The sequence below is a fragment of the Bombina bombina genome, chromosome 2 (genome assembly GCF_027579735.1).
Source record: "Bombina bombina isolate aBomBom1 chromosome 2, aBomBom1.pri, whole genome shotgun sequence".
Classification (NCBI taxonomy): domain Eukaryota; kingdom Metazoa; phylum Chordata; class Amphibia; order Anura; family Bombinatoridae; genus Bombina; species Bombina bombina.
This window is the reverse complement of record NC_069500.1, coordinates 977,856,002-977,883,170: the sequence shown is the minus strand read 5'-3', so window position 1 is coordinate 977,883,170 and position 27,169 is coordinate 977,856,002. Positions and strand designations below refer to the sequence as shown.

At 40.8% G+C, this 27,169-nt stretch overlaps 1 protein-coding gene across 1 annotated transcript in view; it reads left to right on the top strand.

Annotated features, from left to right (window-relative positions):
- The window catches only part of CENPE (centromere protein E), a 261,773-nt gene that overhangs the window by 227,503 nt on the left and 7,101 nt on the right, over window positions 1-27,169 (top strand). Inside the window, exons 60-62 of the mRNA XM_053703505.1 lie at window positions 13,386-13,483; window positions 20,175-20,334; window positions 24,769-25,175. Coding sequence (XP_053559480.1) covers window positions 13,386-13,483; window positions 20,175-20,334; window positions 24,769-25,175 — 665 coding nt within the window. The remainder of the gene's footprint in view (window positions 1-13,385; window positions 13,484-20,174; window positions 20,335-24,768; window positions 25,176-27,169) is intronic.

The window sequence follows — 27,169 nt, the reverse complement described above, 5'->3', positions numbered from 1 at the left end:
AGGTTCCTTCTCATTTAACTATATGTATTTTATGTCATAAAAAAATTTAGTAAAAATGATGCCCAAGATGATTCCTCAAGTGAGGGGAGTAAGCATGGTACTGCATCATCCCCTCCTTCGTCTACACAGTCTTGCCCATACAGGAGGCCCCTAGTACATCTAGTGCGCCAATACTCCTTACTATGCAACATTTAACGGCTGTAATGGATAATTCTATCAAAAACATTTTAGCCAATATGCCCACTTATCAGCGAAAGCGCGACTGCTCTGTTTTAGAAAATTCTGTAGAGCATGAGAACGCTGATGATATGGTTTCTGAAGGGCCCCTACACCAGTCTGAGGGGGCCAGGGAGGTTTTGTCTGAGGGAGAAATTTCAGATTCAGGAAACATTTCTCAACAAGCTGAACCTGATGTGATTACTTTTAAATTTAAGTTGGAACATCTCCGCGCTCTGCTTAAGGAGGTGTTATCCAATTTGGATGATTGTGATTATCTGGTCATTCCAGAACCACTATGTAAAATGGAAAAGTTCTTAGAGGCCCCGGGGCCCCCCGAAGCTTTTCCTATATCCAAGCGGGGTGGCGTACATTGTTAGTAAAGAATGGGACAGGCCCGGTATACCTTTAGTACCTCCCCCCATATTTATAAAATTGTTTTCCTATAGTCGACCCCAGAAAGGACTGATGGCAGACAGTCCCCAAGGTCGAGGGGGCGGTTTCTACTCTACACAAGCGCGCCACTATACCCATAGAAGATAGTTGTGCTTTCCAAGATCCTATGGATAAAAAATTAGAAGGTCTGCTAAAGATGTTTGTTCAACAAGGTTCCCTTCTACAACCAATTGCATGCATTGTCCCTGTCACTGCAGCCGCGTGTTTCTAGTTTGATGAGCTAGGAAAGGCGATTATTAGTAATTCTTCTTCTTATGAGGAGATTATGGACAGAATTCGTGCTCTTAAATTGGCTAATTCTTTCACCCTAGACGCCACCTTGCAATTGGCTAGGTTAGCGGCGAAAAAAATTCTGGGTTTGCTATTGTGGCGCAGAGCGCTTTGGTTAAAATCTTGGGCAGCGGATGCGTCTTCCAAGAACAAATTGCTTGACATTCCTTTCAAGGGGAAAACACTCTTTGGCCCTGACTTGAAAGAGATTATCTCTGATATCACTGGGGGCAAGGGCCACGCCCTTCCTCAGGATAGGTCTTTTCAAGACCAAAAATAAACCTAAGTTTCGTCCCTTTCGCAGAAACGGATCAGCCCCAAGGGCTACGTCCTCTAAGCAGGAAGGTAATACTTCTCAAGCCAATCCAGCCTGGAGGACCTATGCAAGGCTGGAGCAAAGGAAAGCAGGCCAGGAAACCTGCCACTGCTACCAAGACAGCATGAAATGCGGGCCCCCGATCCGGGACCGGATCTGGTGGGGGGCAGACTCTCTCTCTTCGCTCAGGCTTGGGAAAGAGATGTTCTGGATCCTTGGGCGCTAGAAATAGTCTCCCAAGGTTATTCTCTGGAGTTCAAGGGGCTTCCTCCAAGGGGGAGGTTCCACAGGTCTCAGTTGTCTTCAGACCACATAAGTAGACAGGCATTCTTACATTGGGTAGAAGACCTGCTAAAAATGGGAGTGATTCATCCTGTTCCATTAGGAGAACAAGGGATGGGGTTCTACTCCAATCTGTTCATAGTTCCCAAAAAAGAGGGAACGTTCAGACCAATCTTGGATCTCAAGATCTTGAACAAGTTTCTCAAGGTTCCATCGTTCAAGATGGAAACCATTCGAACACTTCTTCCTTCCATCCAGGAAGGTCAATTCATGACCAAGGTGGATTTCAAGGATGCGTATCTACATATTCCTATCCACAAGGAACATCATCGGTTCCTAAGGTTTGCATTCCTGGACAAGCATTTCCAGTTCGTGGCATTTTCTTTCGGATTAGCCACTGCTCCTAGGATTTTCTCATAGGTACTAGGGTCCCTTCTGGCGGTGCTAAGACCAAGGGGCATTGCTGTAGTACCTTACTTGGACGACATTCTGATTCGAGCGTCGTCCCTTCCTCAAGTAAAGGCTCACACGGACATTGTCCTGGCCTTTCTCAGATCTCACGGATGGAAAGTGAACGTGGAAAAGAGTTCTCTATCTCCGTCAACGAGGGTTCCCTTCTTGGGAACTATAATAGACTCCTTAGAAATGAGGATTTTTCTGACAGAAGCCAGAAAAAACAAAACTTCTAGACTCTTGTCGGATACTTCATTCCGTTCCTCTTCCTTCCATAGCGCAGTGCATGGAAGTGATAGGTTTGATGGTAGCGGCAATGGACATAGTTCCTTTTGTGCGCATTCATCTAAGACCATTACAACTGTTCATGCTCAGTCAGTGGAATGGGGACTATTCAGACTTGTCTCCGAAGATACAAGTAAATCAGAGGACCAGAGACTCATTCCGTTGGTGGCTGTCCCTGGACAACCTGTCACAAGGGATGACCTTCCGCAGACCAGAGTGGGTCATTGTCACGACCGACGCCAGTCTGATGGGCTGGGGCGCGGTCTGGGGATCCCTGAAAGCTCAGGGTCTTTGGTCTCGGGTAGAATCTCTTCTACCGATAAATATTCTGGAACTGAGAGCGATATTCAATGCTCTCAAAGCTTGGCCTCAGCTAGCGAGGGCCAAGTTCATACATCAACCATCAGGGGGGAACAAGGAGTTCCCTAGCGATGGAAGAAGTGACCAAAATCATTCTATGGGCGGAGTCTCACTCCTGCCACCTGTCTGCTATCCACATCCCAGGAGTGGAAAATTGGGAAGCGGATTTTCTGAGTCGTCAGACATTGCATCCGGGGGAGTGGGAACTCCATCCGGAAATCTTTGCCCAAGTCACTCAACCGTGGGGCATTCCAGACATGGATCTGATGGCCTCTCGTCAGAACTTCAGAGTTCCCTTACTACGGGTACAGATCCAGGGATCCCAAGGCGGCTCTAGTGGATGCACTAGTAGCACCTTGGACCTTCAAACTAGCTTATGTGTTCCCGCCGTTTCCTCTCATCCCCAGGCTGGTAGCCAGGATCAATCAGGAGAGGGCGTCGGTGATTTTGATAGCTCCTGCGTGGCCACGCAGGACTTGGTATGCAGATCTGGTGAATATGTCATCGGCTCTCCACCATGGAAGCTACCTTTGAGAGACCTTCTTGTTCTAGGTCCGTTCGACCCACTCCAGCTGACTGCTTGGAGATTGAACGCTTGATCTTATCAAAGCGAGGGTTCTCAGATTCTGTTATTAATACTCTTGTTCAGGCCTGAAAGCCTGTAACCAGAAAAATTACCACATAATTTGGTATATCTGTTGGTGTGAATCTGCAGGATTCCCTTGGGACAAGGTTAAGATTCCTAAGAGTCTATCCTTCCTTCGAGAAGGATTGGAAAAAGGATTATCTGCAAGTTCCTTGATGGGACAGATTTCTGCCTTGTCTGTGTTACTTCACAAAAAGCTGGCAGCTGTGCCAGATGTTCTAGCCTTTGTTCAGGCTCTGGTTAGAATCAAGCCTGTTTACAAAATTTTGACTCCTCCTTGGAGTCTCAACCTAGTTCTTTCAGTTCTTCAGGGGGTTCCGTTTGAACCCTTACATTCCGTTGATATTAAGTTATTATCTTGGAAAGTTTTGTTTTTGGTTGCAATTTCTTCTGCTAGAAGAGTTTCAGAATTATCTGCTCTGCAGTGTTCTTCTCCTTATCTGGTGTTCCATGCAGATAAGGTGGTTTTGCGTACTAAACCTGGTTTTCTTCCAAAAGTTGTTTCTAACAAAAAACATTAACCAGGAGATAGTTGTGCCTTCTTTGTGTCCTAATCCAGTTTCAAAGAAGGAACGTTTGTTGCACAACTTGGATGTAGTTCGTGCTCTCAAATTTTACTTAGCAGCTACTAAGGATTTCAGACAAACTTTGTCTTTGTTGTTTATTCTGGTAAACGGAGAGGTCAAAAAGCAACTTCTACCTCTCTCTCCTTCTGGATTAAAAGCATTATCCGATTGGCTTATGAGACTGCCGGACGGCAGCCTCCTGAAAGAATCACAGCTCACTCCACTAGGGCTGTGGCTTCCCACATGGGCCTTCAAGAACGAGGCTTCTGTTGATCAGATATGTAAGGCAGCGACTTGGTCTTCACTGCACACTTTTTCTAAATTTTACAAATTTGATACTTTTGCTTCTTCTGAGGCTATTTTTGGGAGAAAGGTTTTGCAAGCCGTGGTGCCTTCCATTTAGGTGACCTGATTTGCTCCCTCCCTTCATCCGTGTCCTAAAGCTTTGGTATTGGTTCCCACAAGTAAGGATGACGCCGTGGACCGGACACACCTATGTTGGAGAAAACAGAATTTATGTTTACCTGATAAATTACTTTCTCCAACGGTGTGTCCGGTCCACGGCCCGCCCTGGTTTTTTTAATCAGGTCTGATAATTTATTTTCTTTAACTACAGTCACCACGGTAACATATGGTTTCTCCTATGCAAATATTCCTCCTTAACGTCGGTCGAATGACTGGGGTAGGCGGAGCCTAGGAGGGATCATGTGACCAGCTTTGCTGGGCTCTTTGCCATTTCCTGTTGGGGAAGAGAATATCCCACAAGTAAGGATGACGCCGTGGACCGGACACCCGTTGGAGAAAGTAATTTATCAGGTAAACATAAATTCTGTTATTGCCTTGTTTATTGAGTATCCTTTCTAGTCCTGAGCTGGAAGAACATGATCCCAGTCCTGCGGGTGTGTCTGTTCTTCTTGGGCGATAAAATAAAAGCTAAAGCAACCCTTAGGTTATCTGGTTAGGATGATTTTTTATTTGAGCTCATGTTTATGTATTTCCTTTGGGATTTTTTTCTGGAATCGATACTCACGATTTTTGATCGCACAGTTTACTTCTACGGACGTTTGTTTGATGTGAGAACATGTTAGTCCTATGTTTAAAAAAAAAAAAGAAAGAAATTTTGCTGTCTATTCCCCATCCCTGGGGATGGCTTTTTGTGGCCTTTACAGTAGTGACCCTAAGAGTCCACAGCTCCCCGCCCGTGTTTTTCTATGTGGCGCCTGTTATTTTTATTCTTCTGGCACCTTGTCACCCTGATATTTCTTCTACTGTTCCTTGTTACTCGACAGAATGACTGGGGGATGAGGGAAGTGGGAGAGGTATTTAAGCCTTTGGCTGGGGTGTTTTTGCCTCCTCCTGGTGGCCAGGTTCTGAATTCCAAAAAGTAATGAATGCAGCTGTGGACTCTTTACATCTGAAGAAAAGAAAATTATTAGGTAAGCATAATTTATGTTTTTATGGACATTGTAGTAACCTTTTTTTATTTTTTTCGCTACATCTCTGCTGTGCAAGTCTGTTTTGAACAGCAGAGAACTGCTGGTTCTAAGTGGGTAACAGCTGGGCAGCCAATAGGCAATTCCTGAATGAGATTTTACCTATATGTTTAACCCATTTGTGGGAGTTAAACACATAGAACTGTATAGTAAGTAGTACATTAAATGAATCAATTTGATTTGTTAGTTTAAGTCAAATTGGGCTCAACCACACCAATACATATTTGTTTGAATGTTGCATTGTGCAGTTTACGTAACTGTAAACATTTCTCTTACTTGGTGTATCCAGTCCACGGATTCATCCTTACTTGTGGGATATTCTCATTCCCTACAGGAAGTGGCAAAGAGAGCACACAGCAGAGCTGTCCATATAGCTCCCCCTCAGGCTCTGCCCCCCCAGTCATTCTCTTTGCCGCTCTAACAAGTAGCATCTCCACGGGAGGGTAAAGTGAATGTGGTGTTAGATTTGTAGTTTTTATTTCTTCAATCAAAAGTTTATTTTAAAATAGTGCCGGTTTGTACTATTTACTCTGTGGCAGAAAGTGATGAAGATTTCTGCTGAGAGGAAAATGATTTTAGCATGTTGTAACTAAAATCCACTGCCGTTCCCACACAGGACTGTTGAGCATCAGAAAACTTCAGTTGGGGGGAACCGTTTGCAGGCTTAACTGCTTTGAGGTATGTTTCAGTCATTTTTTTTCTAGTCAAGACTTGGTAATGCTAGAAGACTGACAAGAATCCCCATGTGGGAAAGGTAAGCCATATTCTGAGACTTAGTATAGAAGGAAGGCTTATTTGAAAGGGCTCAAACACTGGTGGACACTGTTAAGGGGCAATCGATTATTTTTTTAACAAAAATCTGATATTTATACAAGTTTATATTACATTTGAAACAATTTTTTGGGGTTTATTCCGCATGGCATCTATTTAGACACCTATTTTGGCTTGGGAAGGCCCCACATCCCCAGAGTGAAGAGGGAGAGGACCTGAAATTCGCGCCTCAGTTGCGCAGTTGATTTTACAGACAGCTTCATGCAGCTCCATGTGAAGAGTCTAGAGATTACTTGAGGACTTCAGAGAGGCTTATTTTCGATTAAAACTAATCCCCAAGGAAGGTAGGACCACAGCAGAGGCTGTGGCATGGTGCTTAGCTTTAATTTGCTCTGGTCTGGGCAGTAAGGGGTTAATTGACTTGAAATTTGCTGTGCAATCATTTCAAAGCATTAGGATCATATGGTGAAAATTTCATAAAGATTGGATGATTTTTGGAGATTTAGTAAAAAAGTGTGCGCTTTTTATTATTTAAAGGCACAGTACCGTTTTTTCAAAAATTGTATTTTACTGTATTTGAGTGCTGTCTAAGTCTGTTTAACATGTCTGAGCCTACTGATATACCTTGTTCTATGTGTTTAAAAGCCATGGCGGTACCCCCTTTACATTTGTGTTTAAAGTGTGCTAAGGTATCTAAATATTTTAAAGACCATGCAGTGACACTTAAAAATGTAGCCCAAGGTGATTCTTTAACGGAAGGTAACGAGGATAGTCCTCCTTCCTCTCCCCATGTGTCCACACCAGTTACGCCCGCGCAAGCGATGCCTAGTACCTCTAGCGCATTGGCCCCTATTACCTTACAACAATTAGCAGCAGTCATGGATAATTCCCTTGCGGCATTTCTATCCAAACTGCCAGTTTTTCATAAAAGCGTGATAGCTCAGTTTTAAGAACAGAGGATGAGCAATCAGAAGCTTTGCATGATTTATCCGTTGTACCCTCACAACACTGAAGTGGCAGTGAGGGATGTGCTGTCCGAGGGAGAAATTCTGACGCAGGAAAGGTTTCTCAGCGGGCAGAATCAGATTCCTTAGCGTTTAAATTTAAGCTGGAAACACCTCTGCGTACTGCTTAAGTAGGTTTTATCTACGAGGATGATTGCGACCCCATGGTGGGTCCCAGAAAAATTGTGTAAAATGGACAAGTTTCTAGAAGTCCCTGTATACACTGATGCGTTTCCGATCCCGAAGAGGGTGGCGGATATTGTGACTAGGGAGTGGGAGAGACCAGGTGTACCTTTTGTTCCCCCCCCTAATCTTTAAGAAAATGTTCCCCATAAATGACCCAAGGCGGGATGCGTGGCAGACGGTCCCTAAGATAGAGGGAGCGGTTTCAACACTAGCCAAGCGCACAACCATACCAATAGAAGACAGTTGTGCTTTCAAAGATCCTATGGATAAAAAATTAAAAGGTTTACTAAAGAAAATATTTGTTCAACAAGGTTTCCTTCTTCAACCAATTGCCTGCATTATTCCTGTAACTACTGCAGCGGCTTTCTGGTTTGAGGCACTCTAGGAGTCGCTCCAGAGAGAGACTTCATATGACGAAGTCATGGTTAGAATTCATGCTCTAAAGCTGGCTAATTCCTTTATCACAGATGCCGCTTTCCAATTGGCTAAGTTAGCGGCGAAAAATTCTGGTTTTGCCATTATGGCGCGGAGAGCGCCTTGGCTCAAATCGTGGACGGCTGACGTGTCGTCCAAAACAAAACTATTAAATATTCCTTTCAAGGGAAAGACCCTATTCGGCCCAGAATTGAAAGAAATTATTTCGGATATCACTGGGGGAAAGGGCCATGCTCTTCCACAAGATAGACCGTTTAAGGCCAAAAACAAGGCTAATTTCTCCAACATTGGTGTGTACGGTCCACGGCTTCATCCTTACTTGTGGGATATTCTCTTCCCCTACAGGAAATGGCAAAGAGAGCACCCAGCAAGAGCTGAGCTGTCCATATAGCCCCCCCTCTGGCTCCGCCCCCCAGTCATTCTCTTTGCCGCTCTGAACAAGTAGCATCTCCACGGGGATGGTAAAGAGTATGTGGTGTTAGTTTTTCCCTTAAGGGATAAGGAAGCCATTTTCTTAGATAACAGATTAATGCTTATAAATGGGCTCTATACTGGTTGACACTTTGGTGGGCTAAATCAATTGGTTTATTTCATATTTATATGGCATTTAGAGTGTGTTTGTGTAATTAAAAACACTTTGGGAGCGTTTTTTTTCGCCTGGCAGTCGGTTAGACTACTAGTCCAGTCAGAAAGGCCCCTTCACTCAGAGGAAGGAGGCCCCGTTTTCGCGCTTCAATTGCGCAGTTTTCTTCCAAGGCAGTGCATGCAGCTTCATGTGAGGGGTCCTGTGACTCAAAAAAACGGACTCAGGAAGGTTTACTTCAGTGGCAAATAACTCTCAGGGAAGGTAAAAAGCCGCAGCAAGGCTGTGGCAGTGATTGTAGTGATAAAGGTTTGTCAGCTAGTTCTCTAAAAGGACAGATATCCGCTCTGTCTGTTTTGTTGCACAAACGTCTGGCAGCAGTGCCAGATATACAGGTGTTTGTACAGGCTTTAGTCAGAATCAAGCCTGTCTACAGACCTTTGACTCCTCCTTGGAGTCTAAATTTAGTTCTTTCAGTTCTTCAAGGGGTTCCGTTTGAACCTTTGCATTCCATAGATATTAAGTTACTATCTTGGAAAGTTCTGTTTTTAGTTGCTATTTCTTCTGCTAGAAGAGTTTCTGAATTATCTGCTTTACAGTGTACTCCTCCCTATCTGGTATTTCATGCAGATAAGGTAGTTTTACGTACCAAACCTGGTTTTCTTCCAAAAGTAGTTTCCAACAGGAATATTAACCAGGAAATAGTTGCTTCTTCCCTATGTCCGAATCCAGTTTCGAAGAAGGAACGTTTGTTACACAACCTAGATGTGGTCCGTGCTTTGAAATTCTATTTAGAAGCAACAAAGGATTTCAGACAAACTTCATACTTGTTTGTCGTGTATTCTGGTAAGAGGAGAGGGCAGAAAGCTACTGCTACCTCTCTTTCTTTTTGGCTGAAAAGCATTATCCGATTGGCTTATGAGACTGCCGGACGGCAGCCTCCTGAACGAATTACAGCTCATTCTACTAGAGCTGTGGCTTCGACATTGGCCTTCAAGAACGAGGCTTCTGTTGATCAGATCTGTAAGGCAGCGACTTGGTCTTCTCTGCATACTTTTGCCAAATTTTACAAATTCGATACTTTTGCTTCTTCGGAGGCTGTTTTTGGGAGAAAGGTTTTGCAAGCCATGGTGCCTTCTGTTTAGGTAACCTGATTTGCTCCCTCCCTTCATCCGTGTCCTAAAGCTTTTGGTATTGGTTCCCACAAGTAAGGATGAAAGCCGTGGAACCGGACACACCAATGTTGGGATAAAACATAATTTTTGTTTACCTGATAAATTTCTTTCTCCAAGGGTGTGTCCGGCCCACGGCCCGCCCTGGTTTTTAATCAGGTTTGAAAAATGTCTTTCTTTATACACTACAGTCACCACGGCACCCTATAGTTTCTCCTTTTTCTCCTAACCGTCGGTCGAATGACTGGGGGGCGGAGCCAGAGGGGGGCTATATGGACAGCTCTTGCTGGGTGCTCTCTTTGCCATTTTCTGTAGGGGAAGAGAATATCCCACAAGTAAGGATGAAGCCGTGGACCGGACACACCGTTGGAGAAAGAAATTTATCAGGTAAACATAAATCTGTTTTTTTGCTCCTTTCGCAACTTCAGGAGCGGACCTGCTTCAACCTCTGCAACCGCAAAGCAGGAGGGTAATGCTTCCCAGCCCGAAGCAACCTGGAAGCCTTTGCAGGGCTGGAACAAGGGTAAGCAGGCCAAGAAGCCTGCGGCTGCTACCAAGACAGCATGAAGGGGTAGCACCCGATCCGGGACCGGATCTGGTAGGGGGCAGACTTTCTCTCTTTGCTCAGGCTTGGGCAAGAGATGTTCCAGATCCCTGGGCATTAGAAATTGTTGCTCATGGGTATCTTCTAGAATTCAAGGACTCTCCTCCAAGGGGAAGGTTCCACATTTCTCGTTTGTCTTCAGACCAAACAAAGAAACAGCCGTTCTTACGCTGTGTAGAAGATCTTCTAAAAATGGGAGTGATACACCCAGTGCCAATTGCAGAACAAGGACTGGGATTTTACTCAAACCTGTTTGTAGTTCCCAAAAAGGAAGGAACTTTCAGGCCAATCCTGGATCTAAAAATTCTAAACAAATTCCTCAGAGTTCCATCTTTCAAAATGGAAACCATTCGGACAATCTTAGAGATGATCCAGGAAGGTCAATATATGACTACCGTGGATCTAAAGGATGCGTACCTACATATTCCTGTCCACAAAGAGCATCATCAGTTCCTAAGGTTCGCCTTTCTGGACATGCATTACCAGTTAGTGGCCCTTCCTTTCGAGTTGGCCACCGCTCCCAGAATTTTCACAAAGGTGCTAGGGTCCCTTCTAGCAGTACTAAGACCGCGGGGCATTGCAGTAGCACCTTACCTAGACGACATCTTAATACAGGCGTCGTCTTTTCACAGAGCCAAGGCTCATACGGACATTGTTCTGGCCTTTCTAAGGTTTCACGGGTGGAAGGTGAACGTAGAAAAGAGTTCTCTGTCCCCGCTCACAAGGGTTCCTTTCCTGGGAACACTAATAGTCCCGGTAGAAATGAAAATATTTCTGACAGCGGTCAGGAAGTCAAAGCTTTTAACTACTTGCCGAGTTCTTCATTCTATTCCTCGGCCTTCTGTGGCTCAGTGCATGGAGGTAATCGGATTAATTATTGCGACAATGGACGTTGTCCCTTTTGCCCGAATTCATCTCAGACCACTACAACTGTGCATGCTCAAACAGTGGAATGGAGATTATGCAGATTTGTCTCCTCAAATACAAATGGAACAGAAAACCAGAGACTCTCTTCTCTGGTGGTTGTCTCAGGATCACTTGTCTCAGGAAATGTGCTTCCGCAGACCGGAGTGGATCATTGTCAGGACCGATGCCAGTCTGTTAGGCTGGGGTGCGGTCTGGGACACCCTGAAAGCTCAGGGCCTATGGTCTCGGGAAGAATCTCTTCTCCCGATAAACATTTTGGAACTGAGAGCGATATTCAATACGCTCCAGGCATGGCCTCAACTAGCGGAGGCCAAATTCATCAAATGGAGGATCACTCCTGCCAACTATCTGCTATTCACATCCCAGGAGTAGACAACTGGGAGGCAGATTTTCTGAGTCGTCAGACTTTTCACCCGGGGGAGTGGGAACTCCACCCGGAGGTTTTTGCTCAGCTGACCCAGCTATGGGGCATTCCGGAATTGGTTCTGATGGCGTCCTGTCAGAACACCAAACTTCCCTTTTACGAATCCAGGTCCAGGGATCCCAAGGCGGCATTGATAGATGCTCTAGTAGCGCCTTGGTCCTTCAGTCTAGCTTATGTCTTTCCACCGTTTCCTCTTCTCCCTCGGCTAGTAGCCAGAATCAAACAGGAGAAGGCTTCGGTAATTCTGATAGCGCCTGCGTGGCCACGCAGGACTTGGTATGCAGACCTGGTGGACATGTCATCGGTTCCACCATGGAAACTGCCATCGAGGCAGGATCTTCTAATACAGGGTCCATTCAAGCATCCAAATCTAGTTTCTCTGCATCTGCTTGGAGATTGAATGCTTAATTCTAGCTAAGCGTGGGTTCTCTGAATCAGTTATTGATACTTTAATCCAGGCCAGAAAGCCTGTCACCAGTAAAATTTACCATAAGATATGGCGGAAATATCTTTGTTGGTGTGAATCCAAGGGTTACTCGTGGAGTAAAGTTAGGATTCCCAGGATTTTGTCTTTTCTCCAAGAGGGATTGGAGAAAGGATTGTCAGCTAGTTCCTTAAAGGGACAGATATCTGCTCTGTCTATCCTGTTACACAAGCGGCTGGCAGCAGTACCAGACGTTTAGGCGTTTGCACAGGCTTTAGTTAGAATCAAGCCTGTCTATAAACCTGTGGCTCCTCCATGGAGTCTTAATTTAGTTCTTTCAGTTCTTCAAGGGGTTCCGTTTGAACCTTTACATTCCATAGATATTAAGTTATTATCTTGGAAGGTTTTGTTTTTGGTAGCTATCTCTTCTGCTCTGAGAGTTTCAGAATTGTCTGCTTTGCAGTGTGATTCACCCTATCTGGTGTTCCATGCAGATAAGGTTGTTTTGCGTACCAAACCTGGTTTTCTTCCGAAAGTTGTTTCTAATAAGAATATTAACCAGGAAATCATTGTTCCTTCTCTGTATCCTAATCCAGTTTCGAAGAAGGAACGACTATTACACAATCTTGATGTGGTTTGGGCTTTAAAATTCTATTTAACAGCAACTAAAGATTTCAGACAAACATCATCCTTGTTTGTTGTCTATTCTGGTAAGAGGAGAGGTCAGAAAGCGACTGCTACCTCTCTTTCCTTCTGGCTGAAAAGCATCATCCGATTGGCTTATGAGACTGCTGGACAGCAGCCTCCTGAACGAATTACAGCTCATTCCACCCGAGCTGTGGCTTCCACATGGGCCTTCAAGAATGAGGCTTCTGTTGAACAGATTTGTAAGGCAGCGCCTTGGTCTTCACTGCATACTTTTGCCAAATTTTACAAATTCGATACTTTTGCTTCTTCGGAGGCTATTTTTGGGAGAATGGTTTTGCAAGCAGTGGTGCCTTCCGTTTAGGTTACCTGACTTGTTCCCTCCCTTCATCCGTGTCCTAAAGCTTTGGTATTGGTATCCCACAAGTAAGGATGAATCCGTGGACTGGATACACCAAGTAAGAGAAAACAGAATTTATGCTTACCTGATAAATTACTTTCTCTTACGGTGTATCCAATCCACGGCCCGCCCTGGCAATTAAGTCAGGTTCAAATTTATTTTTGTAAAGCTACAGTCACCACTGCACCCTATGGTTTCTCCTTTTTCTCCTAACCGTCGGTCGAATGACTGGGGGGGCGGAGCCTGAGGGGGAGCTATATGGACAGCTCTGCTGTGTGCTCTCTTTGCCACTTCCTGTAGGGAATGAGAATATCCCACAAGTAAAGATGAATCAGTGGACTGGATACACCGTAAGAGAAAGTAATTTATCAGATAAGCATAAATTCTGTTTTTATTTCAATTTTTTTTTTAATTTTGATATATAATTTGATTATATGCAACCTGCTAATAAAAACTCTGTTTTCTAGAATGTCATCATTAAAGGCTTGTCTCGATGATAGAGAGGACCGCCTCCGGAAATTAAAAGAACAGTTGAGGCGAACACAACAAGACCATGACAGTACATGTAAGTAAAAATATATGAACCTATATTCTTAAACCCAAATTCATGTTATATAAATTGTTAAATTACACAAAAGAGAGACAGAACTATTCCCTACTGATAAAACATAGCCTTTAATTATAAATTAAAATCATTAACAGAAGGTAATATCACATCTAATCACCCTGCTCACATACTACCCTCCCACTGAGTAAGGTTACACAGTACTGAAAAAAGCGGCATGAATAAGAAAACAGAAAAAGTTAAAAAAGAAAGCATCACACTTATCCCAAGGAGTCCTGGCCGATATACTGGAACCTTGGCATCAGGTGGGATAGTGGAGAGGCAAGTTAGAAAAGGTAGTGCAGCAAGCAAGTTTCGTCCATACAGGGCCTTTTTCAATGCTAAAATTGAAACTTGTTTGCATTGCATGTCCTTTTGCTCAACCAGTACACAAGTAATCCTAAAAAGAACATTGGTTTAGTTAAGGTACATATGGCCTCCATATCGTCCAATCAGAATCTGCTCACTAATTAAATTTTGAAGAATCGTTCACACCGATTCGCGCATCCACAATTAAATAGGAACAAAATATCCGGAACCTTTGTTTTATTGAGTGTTAGTTTGATTATATGAATCTACATAACAATACATAGTATCCCAACCGCTACTTGTCAGGGTCGGGACACTATGCGCATAAGCAGAAGAGCTGCGTCACAGTTTCTTACATGCATGAGTATGGAAAAGGAATAGAGAAGGGGACGAAGGAGGAGGGGGAGGAGTTTGGCAGGCATATCTAGAAGACAAAGTTACTCATCGTAACATTACTTGTGTGCCGGTCCATCTGCTATGTATGTAAAGGGGTGTAATAGTATGTTTTTAGGGTGATCGAAGTAACGGCCCATTATTTAATTGGGTGTAGACTGTCCCTTTTAATTGTTATTTTTGTGAGGACTAGCACCTTATCTCATAGAAATATTTGTATTAAGGTTTTTCCACTCTTTTGGATTGAAGTACCGGTTAGCTCTTATCTGTTAATTAAATATTCTTATATAAAGAATATTGAAGGTGCAAAAAAAATGCATTAATGGGTGATAGCATTTTATTATTGCACTATTTATGCATATAACTGTGTAACCCTATCCATAGAAAAGCAATGCACTACTGGTACCTACCTGAAAACATCTGGTGAGCTAATGACAAGGCATATGTTTGTAGCCACCAATCACCAGGTAGTTCCCAGTAGTGCATTACTGCTCCTTAACCTACCTAGTATGGTTTTCAACAAACTATATTCTAAATATGACATAAATTTGATAGCAGAAATTAGAGACTTGAAACCCAAATTTATTTCTTCCATGATTTAAATAGATCATACAATTTTTAAACAACTTTCGAATTTTCTTCTATTATTTAATTAGCTTCATTCTTTTGGTATCCTTTTGTTGTAGAAACAGCAATGCATATGGCTGAGCCAATAACATGAGGCATATATTTTCATTCACCAATCAGCAGATCCTGAGCCTTTTCTTTTTAACAAAGCATGTAATTGGCAAGAGTCCATAAGCTAGTGACGTATGGGATATACAATCCTACCAGGAGGGGCCAAGTTTCCCAAACCTCAAAATGCCTATAAATACACCCCTCACCACACCCGCAATTCAGTTTTTACAAACTTTGCCTCCTATGGAGGTGGTGAAGTAAGTTTGTGCTAAGATTTCTACGTTGATATGCGCTTCTCAGCATTTTGAAGCCTGATTCCTCTCAGAGTACAGTGAATGTCAGAGGGATGTGAAGGGAGTATCATCTATTTCATAGGTTCTCTGTTATCGGTCATAGAGGTTCATCTCTTACCTCCTTTTTCAGATCGACGATATACTCTCATATACCATTACCTCTACTGATAACTGTTTCAGTACTGGTTTGGCTATCTGCTTTATGTGGATGGGTGTCTTTCGGTAAGTATGTTTTTTATTACTTAAGACACCCTAGCTATGATTTGGCACTTTATGCATTTATATAAAGTTCTAAATACATGTATTTTACTTATATTTGCCATGAGTCAGGTTCATGTATTTCCTTGTGCAGACTGTCAGTTACATATTTGGGGAAAATAAACATTTTAAGAAATATTTTTTCTTACCTGGGGTTTAGACTTTTTTTTTTCAAAAATTGACTACATTTTTCTTGCAGATTGCGGGCAGTATTAGGCCCGTGGGTGCGCCAAATGCTAGACTTTATTGCGTCATTCTTGGCACAAAAATTTTTTGGCGCGAAAGTACGTTCGTTGACATACGTTCTTTATTTCCGGCGTCTTAGTTTACACATGGTTGCGTCGTAAGTTACCCGAGTGTGTCATTTCCGGATGTTGTTGGCGCCAAAAAAATTTCAGTTACGTTGTGCGTCATACTTGGCGCCTAAATTTTTCATTAATTTTATACCCCATTGCTTTTTGCCTCTTGCCTTTCTCTATGTCAGAGGGCTATGCTTTTTGCATTTTTTCCCATTCCTGAAACTGTCATATAAGGAAATTGATCATTTTGCTTTATATGTTGTTTTTTCTTTTACATTTTGCAAGATGTCTCAATCTGATCCTGTCTCAGAAGTATTTGTTGGAACTTTGCTGCCTGACATCGGTTCTACCAAATCTAAGTGCATTTGTTGTAAGATTGTGGAAATTTTATCTCCAAATGTCATTTGTAATATTTGTCATGATAAACTTTTATATGCAGATAATGTGTCCATCAGTAACAGTACATTGCCGGTTGCAGTTCCTTCAACTTCTAATGTACATGATATACCTATGAATTTTAAAGAATTTGTTACTGATTCTATTCAGAAGGCTTTGTCTGCATTTCCGCCTTCTAATAAACGTAAAAGGTCTTTTAAAACTTCTCATAAAGTTGATGAAATTTCAAATGACCGACAACATAATGATTTATCCTCCTCTGATGAGGATCTTTCTGATTCAGAAGATCCTTCCTCAGATATTGACACTGACAAATTTACTTATTTATTTAAAATGGAGTATATTCGTTCTTTGTTAAAAGAAGTGTTAATTACTTTGGATATTGAGGAAGCCAGTCCTCTTGATGTTAAAACTAGTAAACGTTTAAATGCTGTTTTTAAACCTCCTGTGGTTACTCCAGAGGTTTTTACTATTCCTGATGCTATTTCTGATATGATTTCTAAGGAATGGAATAAGCCGGGTACTTCTTTAATTCCTTCTTCAAGGTTTAAAAAAATTGTATCCTTTGCCAGCAATTTCAATAGAGTTTTGGGAGAAGATCCCCAAAGTTGATGGGGCTCTTTCTACTCTTGCTAAACGTACCACTATTCCTATGGAAGACAGTATTTCTTTTAAAGATCCTTTAGATAGGAAACTTGAATCTTATCTAAGGAAAGCCTATTTATATTCACGTCACATTCTAAGGCCTGCAATTTCTTTGGCTGATGTTGCGGCTGCTTCAACTTTTTGGTTGGAGAATTTAGCGCAACAAGAATTGGATTCGGACATATCAAGCATTGTTCGCTTGCTTCAACATGCTAATCATTTTATTTGTGATGCCATTTTTGATATTATCAAAATTGATGTTAGATCCATGTCTTTAGCTATTTTGGCTAGAAGAGCTTTGCGGCTTAAATCTTGGAATGCTGATATGACATCTAAGTCTAGATTACTATCTCTTTCTTTCCAAGGTAATAATTTATTTGGTTCTCAGTTGGATTCTATTATTTCAACTGTTACTGGGGGAAAGGGAGTTTTTTTTTGCCTCAGGATAAAAAACCTAAGGGTAAATCTAAGGCTTCTAACCGTTTTCGTTCCTTTCGACAAAATAAGGAACAAAAATCTAATCCTTCCCCCAAGGAATCTGTTTCCAATTGGAAGTCTTCCTCAAATTGGAATAAATCCAAGCCATTTAAGAAACCAAAGTCAGCCCCTAAGTCCGCATGAAGGTGCGACCCTCATTCCAGCTCAGCTGGTAGGGGGCAGATTAAGGTTTTTCAAGGATGTTTGGATAAATTCTGTCAAAAATCAATGGATTCAGAGCATTGTCTCTCAGGGGTATCGAATAAGATTCAGAGTAAGACCTCCTGTGAGAAGATTTTTTTCTCTCACGTATCCCAGCAAATCCAGTTAAAGCTCAGGCTTTCCTGAAATGTGTTTCAGACCTGGAGTTTTCAGGGGTAATCATGCCAGTTCCTTTTCAGGAACAAGGTCTGGGGTTTTATTCAAATCTATTCATTGTCCCAAAGAAGGAAAATTCATTCAGACCAGTTCTGGATCTGAAAATTTTGAATCGTTATGCAAGAGTACCAACTTTCAAGATGGTGACTATTCTGCCTTTTGTTCAGCAAGGACATTATATGTCCACATTAGACTTGCAGGATGCATACCTTCATATTCCGATTCATCCAGATCATTATCCGTTCCTGAGATTCTCTTTCCTAGACAAGCATTACCAATTTGTTGCTCTTCCATTTGGCATAGCAACAGTTTCAAGAATCTTTTCAAAGGTTCTCGGTGCCCTGCTCGCTGTAAGTGAAGGTATGGAAATTGAACGCTTAGTGCTAAGTCATAGGGGCTTCTATGACTCAGTGATTAATGCAATGTTACAAGCTCGTAAATCTGTCTCTAGAAAGATTTATTATCGAGTTTGGAAGACTTGCATTTCATGGTGTTTTTCTCATAAATTCTCTTGGCATTCTTTTAGAATTCCTAGAATTTTACAGTTTCTTCAGGACGGTTTGGATAAGGGTTTGTCTGCAAGTTCTTTGAAGGGACAAATCTCTGCTCTTTCTGTTTTATTTCACCGAAAGATTGCTAAACTTCCCGATATTCACTGTTTTGTACAGGCTTTAGTTCGTATTAAGCCTGTCATTAAATCAATTTCTCCTCCTTGGAGTCTTAATTTGGTTTTAAGGGTGTTACAGGCTCCTCCATTTGAGCTTATGCATTCTTTGGACATTAAACTACTTTCTTGGAAAGTGTTGTTCCTTTTGGCCATCTCTTCTGCTAGAAGAGTTTCTGAGCTATCTGCTCTTTCCTGTGAGTCTCCTTTTCTGATTTTTCATCAGAATAAGGTGGTTTTGCGGACTTCATTTAAATTTTTACCTAAAGTTGTGAATTCTAACAACATTAGTAGATAAATTGTTGTCCCTTCCTTGTGTCCTAATCCTAAGAATTCTTTGGAAAGATCCTTACACTCTTTGGATGTGGTAAGAGCTTTTAAATATTATGTTGAAGCTACTAAAGATTTCAGGAAAACTTCTAGTCTATTTGTTATATTTTCTGCTCCTAGGGAAGGTCAGAAGGCTTCTGCTATTTCCTTGGCTTCTTGGTTAAAGCTTTTGATTCGTCAAGCTTATTTAGAGTCGGGTCAGGCCCCGCCTCAGAGAATTACAGCTTGTTCTACTAGATCAGTCTCCACTTTGTGGCTTTTAAGAATGAAGCTTCAGTTGATCAAATTTGCAGAGGGGCAACTTGGTCTTCTTTACATACATTTACTAAATTCTACTGTTTTGATGTATTTGCTTTTTCAGAAGCCGTTTTTGGTAGAAAAGTTCTTCAGGCAGCTGTTTCAGTTTGATTCTTCTGCTGATGCTTTAAATTTTTCTTGTCATTTAAAGAATAAACTTATATTTTGGGTTGTGGATTATTTTTTCAGCTCGCTCCTGCTGTCTGACAGAGCAGGAGCTAGCTGCACTTAGTGCTATGGCGCGGTCGGGCCGGGCTGTGACTATACAGCTGGCCCGATGCGCTGTTTGAAAAAAACAGACCCGCTCAGCAGATCACAGAGAGCGGGTCTGTAAAACAGCAGGTTTTTTTCAAATTCAAAGGGGAAATTTTGTTTTATAAAGATTGCGCTAATATAATGTTATATAATTCTGCACTTAAGCAAGTTCTCCTGAAACTTTCTTCATTTAATAAGGAGTATAAATGACAAATATATACTTTTTTTTAAAAAAAAAAAAAAAAATATATATATATATATATATATATATCACACACTTTTATCAAAAGTGCCCAAGCCATAGCTGAGTGTCTCAATAAAAATAAACATACTTGCCGTTCAGACACCCATCCACACATAGACGACCAAACCAGTACTAAAACATATCAGCAGAGGTAATGGTAGAGGAGTATAATGTTGATCTGAAAAGGGAGGCAGAAGATGAATCCCTACAACTGAATTTACAGAGAGCCTTATGAATAGATTTCCCATAGATAAAAACATGGTGTCATCGGGCAATACTCCCTTCACTTCCCTCAGACAAACACTGTACTTAGAGGGCTTCAATATGCTTAGAAGCGCCTAGAATCAAGCACATCATGCTTCACCACCTCCTAAACCTCCTAAGGAGGCAAAGTTTTTAAACTGAGGTATATGTGAGATGGGCGGGGTATTTATAGGCTTTTGAGGTTTGGGAAACTTTGCCTCTTCCTGGTAGGAATGTATATCCCATACGTAACAAGCTCATGGACTCGCACCACCTATATGAACGAAAAGCACATTTGAAAATTAGAAATTAATAAAAGTGTCTTAAAATTACATGCTCTGCCCTTTAATTAAACAGTCTCTCTCTTAAAATGGTATGCTCCGATTCATGAAAGTTTGACTTTGTCCCTTTTAAACCTCAATAAATTATGTTAACCTAAAAAATCTACATCTAAATTTTATTTGGTTTAAAATAAGTTTTTTCTTTTTTGCAGTTGTTAGAAACGATCATACCACTACCTCAAACGTACCTCTGACGTGTGGGGGTGGAAGTGGCATTGTTCAAAGCACTGCTATGCTTGTGTTACAATCTGAAAAAGCAACTTTAGAAAGAGAACTTGCACAATATAGGAAAAAATGTGATCGTCTTTCAAGGTAAGATAAATATCCATGTTGGAGGGAAAAAAAAAAAAAAAACCTTTATATAACTTACTATTGTAACATTAACAAAACCAAAGAGCTTATTTCCACATGAAAGGGGATGAACTATCCTTTCTTCCAATTTTATAAAAGGGCACTTCATTATCTATTCATTATCAATTTCTTTTCCAAGATACGATGAGTCCACGGATTTCATCCTTACTTGTGAGCACCACAGCAGAGCTGTATATATAGCTCCTCCCTTCCCTCCCACCCCAGTCATTCTCTTTGCCTGTGTTAGTGATAGGAAGAGGTAAAGTGAGGCGTTAGTTTAGATTCTTCAATCAAGAGTTTATTATTTTTAAAATGGTACCAAAGTGTGCTATTTTACTATAGGGTGTAGCCGTATTCCTTGTCAGCCTAGAGTAGAGCTACAGGCGGCTTTAAAGCAATGGGAACTGGTGGGGTTTTACCCTCACTGTGCCTCCCATATTAGTGCTGCCCTTTGTATACTGATGGTCTTAGCAGATATTAACTAAGGCCCTTTTGTGTCCACAGTGCTGCTGGAGGGAGACGTCTGGGACACTGGCTACCTCAGAAACTGCTGCATATCTTACCTATGTCATAGTGGGGTAATGAATTGCATATTTGAACCTTTATTAGGGCTCCCCTCATTACTATGTCCCACCCAACGTTCGCATAACATTCACAAAATTATGGCGATGAGGTGGGAGTCACGTATAGGGGCTATATTATAAAAGGGCTCCTACTGTGACGTATTGCTCTGTTTTTGTTGGAGATTTAATACCTAGCTATATAAGATAATTCTTGTTAGGTTGAAAATGTTTATTGCGGGCACTGGGGCTAAGGAGAGTGGCAGGACACTTAATCCGGCTGGATGCCACGTGGGTTATGTCCTATAACAGTGATGGATGAAACCTTTGGGACCTTATCTTGATGTTTATAATGATATGATAAGCTCCAGACTCAAGAGGTATATATGCTTTTTATTGCTTTTTCTGGTGTTCCGTTTTGCTCCAGACTCAAGAGGGTTTCAGTTACATCTCCCGGTATCATATCTTTATCTTAAAGATGGCGACCGGGAGAGCATGTATTGTTACGCCCACGATGGGTGGGGGTTTCATTTTTGCTCCTTTTTCTTCAGTTTCACAGATTCCTATGCAGTCTCTAAGGGTACGCCCACGAGGGGCGGAGCTTGAGGCGACCTAGACCGCAACTACTCCTCTGTTCTAAGCATGGAGCAGTGTTTTGAGATAGGGCTGTTTACCGGGCTAGAAACTCATCTGTGTCTTGTTTCTAGAGGGCGGAGAGCGCTTCACATGCGCTCCGGATGTTTTTTTTTTTTTGTTTTTTTTTTCATTCTGCTTCATATCGGTCATGTCATTAGGTACATGACGTTTTTCAGAATGCTGCAATGTCTGGATATGCACCTCAACAAGTTTTTCTGCCGGTGTCTGTGTTTGTGTCCTAACCTAAAGCACTTCTACACGCACAAATGTTTGTGACAGTCTATAGTCTTGATAAAGGCCCAGTTCTTAGGGCCGAAACGCGTTGACATATATGGTAAGCTTCTTTTCAATTACTGACTAAGTTTGAATAGCAGTTTTGCACTATGTTATATTTGTTTTATTACAGGTATATCTTTGAATGAATTGATCCCTGAGACATAGGATCCATTTCTGTATTTTTTCATCGTTTACACACAGGAATAACTTTTTAGGAGCATCTCTTCACATCTTGTATTCACATAAGGGTCACTTTATAAGTGTGTTATTCACTTTAACACATCCTAAATATTCATTTGGGTTATTTTTTCCTTTTTCTTTTTTCATTTTTGTGTACACACATTTTTGATTATTCACGCCCACTTCATCACATCATCTTTTCAGGATTTTTTGGATATTCACAATAATTTTTGAAATTTGATTTGAAAACCACTACGTTTTTCTTTTTTACACACTTCATCATTTCACCGTTTATCGAGGGATATATAAGGATAACTGTTTTAAAATAGAATCTTCATATTGGACATTCACTCTCTGGAAAGAATTTAAAGTTTGGGACCTACATATTTATGGACACCTACTCAGTAAATTGATGTTTTTATATTTATTTTTTATCCAACCATCAACAGCTGTTTTATTGTAATTTATTTTGTGATTAAGATTGTATATTGTTGTGGTTTTTAACCACAATTGTATTGTTTTTTATATAGATATATGCATATTTTATTGTTAATTTTAAGTGGATCCACTTTTGTATCTTGTTTGTATATTTTAGCTACAAGTAGCTTATAAAATATTTTATGTACCCCTATAGAATTTCAATATATTTTTTATTTAAATAATCTTGTCACTACTAGTGTCTTAGCCTTTTAGGAGGCGCTCTGATTCTCAGATGGGGCAGGCCGGAGTTGGATTTTATGGCATCTCGTCAGAATGCCAAGCTTCCGAGATACGGTTACAGGTCCAGGGATCCCCGGGCCGAGCTGATAGATACCTTGGAGGTGCCTTGGTCGTTCATCCTAGCTTATGTGTTCCCTCCATTTGCAAACAGGAGAGGGCCTCGGTGATCCTCTTCGTTCCTGCGTGGCCTCGCAGGACTTGGTATGCCGATCTGGTGGACATGTAATCTCAGCCACCATGGAAGCTTCCATTGAGGAAAGACCTTCTCATTCAGGGACCCTTCCATCATCAGAATCTCATGGAGATTGAACACTTGATTTTATCTAAGCGAGGGTTCTCTGATTCGGTCATTGATACCTTGATTCAGGCACGTAAGCCTGTTACTAGAAAGATTTACCATAAGATATGGCGTAAATATCTTTATTGGTGTGAATCCAAGGGCTACTCATGGAGTAGGGTTAGGATTCCCAGGCTTTTGTCTTTTCTCCAAGATGGCTTGGAGAAAGGGTTGTCAGCAAGTTCCTTAAAGGGACAGATTTCTGCTTTGTATATTTTGCTACACAAACGTCTGGCAGATGTTCAATCTTTTTGTCAGGCTCTGACTAGAATCAGGCCTGTGTTTAGACCAATTGCTCCTCCTTGGAGTTTGAATTTAGTTCTTAAGGTTCTTCAAGGGGTTCCATTTGAACATATGCATTCCATAGATATTAAGTTGTTGTCTTGGAAAGTTTTATTTTTGGTTGCCATTTCTTCTGCTCGCAGAGTTTCTGAGCTTTCGGCATTACAATGTGATTCTCCTCATCTTATTTTCCATTCTGACAAGGTGGTGTTACGTACCAAACCGGGTTTCCTTCCTAAGGTTGTTTCTAATTAGAATATTAATCAGGAAATTGTTGTTCCTTCCTTGTGTCCTAATCCTTCTTCTAAGAAGGAGCGGCTGTTACATAATTTGGATGTGGTCCGTGCTTTAAAGTTTTACTTACAGGCCACTTAGGATTTTCGTCAATCTTCTTCCCGGTTTATTGTGTTTTTCTGGGAAGCGTAGAGGTCAGAAAGCTACGGCTCCCTCTCTTTCATTTTGGCTGAAGAGTATCGTTCGGTTTGCATATGAGACTGCTGGACAGCAACCTCCTGCACGAATTACGGCTCATTCCACTAGAGCTGTGGCTTCCTCATGGGCATTCAAAAATTATGCTTCTGTTGAACAGATTTGCAAAGCTGCAACTTGGTCGTCTCCTCATACTTTTTCCAAATTTTAAAAAATCGATACTTTTGCCTCGTCAGAGGCTGTTTTTGGGAGGAAAGTTCTTCAAGCAGTGGTGCCTTCCGTTTAGGTTTCCTGTCTTGTCGCTCCCGTTTCATCCGTGTACTATAGCTTTGGTATTGTATCCCACAAGTAAGGATGAAATCCGTGGACTCATCGTATCTTGTAAAAGAAAAGGAAATTTATGCTTACTTGATTTGTTTCTTTTACGATACGATGAGTCCACGGCCCACCCTGTTTTTATAAGACATGTCTTTATTTTTGTTAAACTTTAGTCACCTCTGCACCTTGGCTTTTCCTTTCTCTTCCTAACTTCGGTTGAATGACTGGAGTGGGAGGGAGGATCTATATATACAGCTCTGCTGTGGTGCTCTTTGCCTCCTCCTGCTGACCAGGAGGCGATATCCCACAAGTAAGGATGAAATCCGTGGACTCATCGTATCGTAAAAGAAACAAATTTATCAGGTAAGAATAAATTTCCTTTTTTTTTCTGCTAGACTGAATGGAATATATATATATATATATATATATATATATATATATATATATATATATATATTATTATTATTATTATTATTATTATTATTTTCTCTACCATGTATACGTTCAGAAATTAATGTTAGTGTGCTAAATATGCAACTGTTTGTGTGTCAATCTTGTATATATTTTTGAGACATTTTCTGATTTGGTTAATGTTGCTATTAGTGTAGAAAACTAATTGACAAGCCTGTAAAATGCTCTATTTTCCCTTTTCTCAAGAAATATGTCACATCTTGAAGATGAGTTTAAGAAATCAAAGGAAAAAGTAACCAGGCCAGAAACAATTGTGGGTTCTGTTTGCAAACCACCAAGATCACCATGCAAGATTGAACGACACACTATCCATGGTATATCGCCAAGCAAGACTGAGACACACAGAAAGCATTTGAGGTCTCCTAGAAAGACAGAGTCAGAAATGTGTTATCCAGCATCTCCAGTAAAGACTGAGTCACAGAGGAAGCGTCAAACATTGTTCAGTGACTTGACTGTTTCCCCAAACAAAAGGAAAAATTTACAGGAATGTTTAGAGTCCCCAAAAAGTAAATTCTTTGATTCAAAGTCAATGCCTCCACCATTGTATAACCCAAGTCAGTTTTTTGACAATTCCTGCCTTGGTGTCTTTTCAGGTAACTTTCCCATTCCTAAAACCTAGTTTGCTATTTTTATGTGTTGTTGTATTTTATAGGAACGCTAAAGTCAAAATTTAACTTCTATGGTTATAGATAAAATGTGTGGAATTAAAAAAAAATTCCAATACACTTCCAAAAAAATACACTTACATTATCAAAATACGCACAATCTTTTTTTATTATATATATATGTGTATATATAATTTCGTTGAGAAGGATGAAACGCATGAAAAGTCATAGTCGACGTTTCAGCTCTACCATTGAGCCTTCTTCAAGACTGATTTTAAATCTTAGTACGGCTAACCTGTCGTGTTCTCTCCGCCAGGAACACGGCAGGTTAGCTGTACTAAGATTTAAAATCAGTCTTGAAGAAGGCTCAATGATAGAGCCGAAACGTCAACTATGACTTTTCATGCGTTATGTTCATAATAAATCATTGGATTACTCAAATCCTGTGAGTGCCCTCCTTCTCTACGAAATTGTTTGTTTGTTTATTGAGGACTGCACCCAGGTCACTATATGTGTACAGAGGTCAGAGTGCTGGGCCACCGGCTATTAGACATTTTATTTATATATATATATATATATATATATATACATGCACACACAGACTTTTCTCAGGCACCAACTCCTACTGAGAATGTGCAAGCATTCACAATTTATACATTAAGTGCATTTTAGTATTTCTGTCATATAGACCAGGGGGAAGGAAAATTTTACTTTGAAATTTGTCAGGAAAAAAATCTACTCAATTTGAAATTGTCTTTTCTTTCCTATGACATGGAGAGTCCACGTCGTCATTCCATTTACTAGTGGGATATTCAACTCCTTGCCAGCAGGAGGAGGCAAAGAGACCCCAGCAAAGCTGTTAAGTGTAACTTCCCTTACCCACAATCCCCAGTCATTCTCTTTGCCTCTGTCAATGGAGGTTGTGCAAAGTTGGTGTCTCAAGTTATTTAATCCTTTTATGGGTACTTTTCCCTGCAAGCAAGATTGGGTTCTTGCTGTGTTCACGTCAATCTTTAAAAAAAGTAAAAGTAGTGGTGACTTTTAGCAGTTAGAAGGCGGCGAGGAAGTCTTTTGCTTTACTTCTAACATTTTGCTACCCCTTGGTAGAAAGCCCAGAGTTGGTTACTCTGTTCTTTTTTTTTTTTTTTTTTTTATAATAATTTTTATTGAGGTTAAATATGCAATATAACAGACAGGTGATAATTCAAGTGTCATACCAAAATACAAAGAAAAGAACACATCAGGCACATTGACTAAATTGTACATCCATTACATCTCAAATTTGCTAAACCTGCTAAAATTAAACCTCACATTTTCAAATTTTTCCTTAGAGGATAGACTTGTTCTCCCCAATCTTTGGAGGTCGCTTATGGGCCTCAACCAACTAGTGCAGCTTCATATCAGTGGGAGAACATAGCTATTAACATAAAAACAATATTGAATAAAAATATATATAATAGGGTAGTTAGACCTGTATAGGAAACTTATAAATATAATTTGAATAACTGTCAATATAACTCAAAAGAACCTTTTATGAGGCTCAATATAAATATCTTACAATTAAATATTTACGTAGGAATTAACAGATCCTGAGCACAATGTAGCTTAGTAAATGGTATTTTAGATAGATCCTGTCACAAAATATAGTAGAATATGTGAAAATTGTTGCGGTAGTTTGTGAGGGATACCTCTCTAAGTCTCTGGATGAATTTTACAGATACCAGAGTACATTTAGGTTGGGGGGGGGGGGGTGATAAAAAGCTAGCAGCTATACTAAGATAAAGCTACCTATAAAATAGTAAATGGATAATTTGATTACTTTAGTTCGCTCATGGGCTATAGAGTAAGTAATAGGCCATTAAATATCAAGCAAATATATCTCAAACGAAAAACTCTGGTATCCCCCTGAATTTTTTGTAATTGTTAAAAGCTGTTAAGACAAATGCTAGTTAAGACAAAGAGCTACCCAGTGATTACGAAAT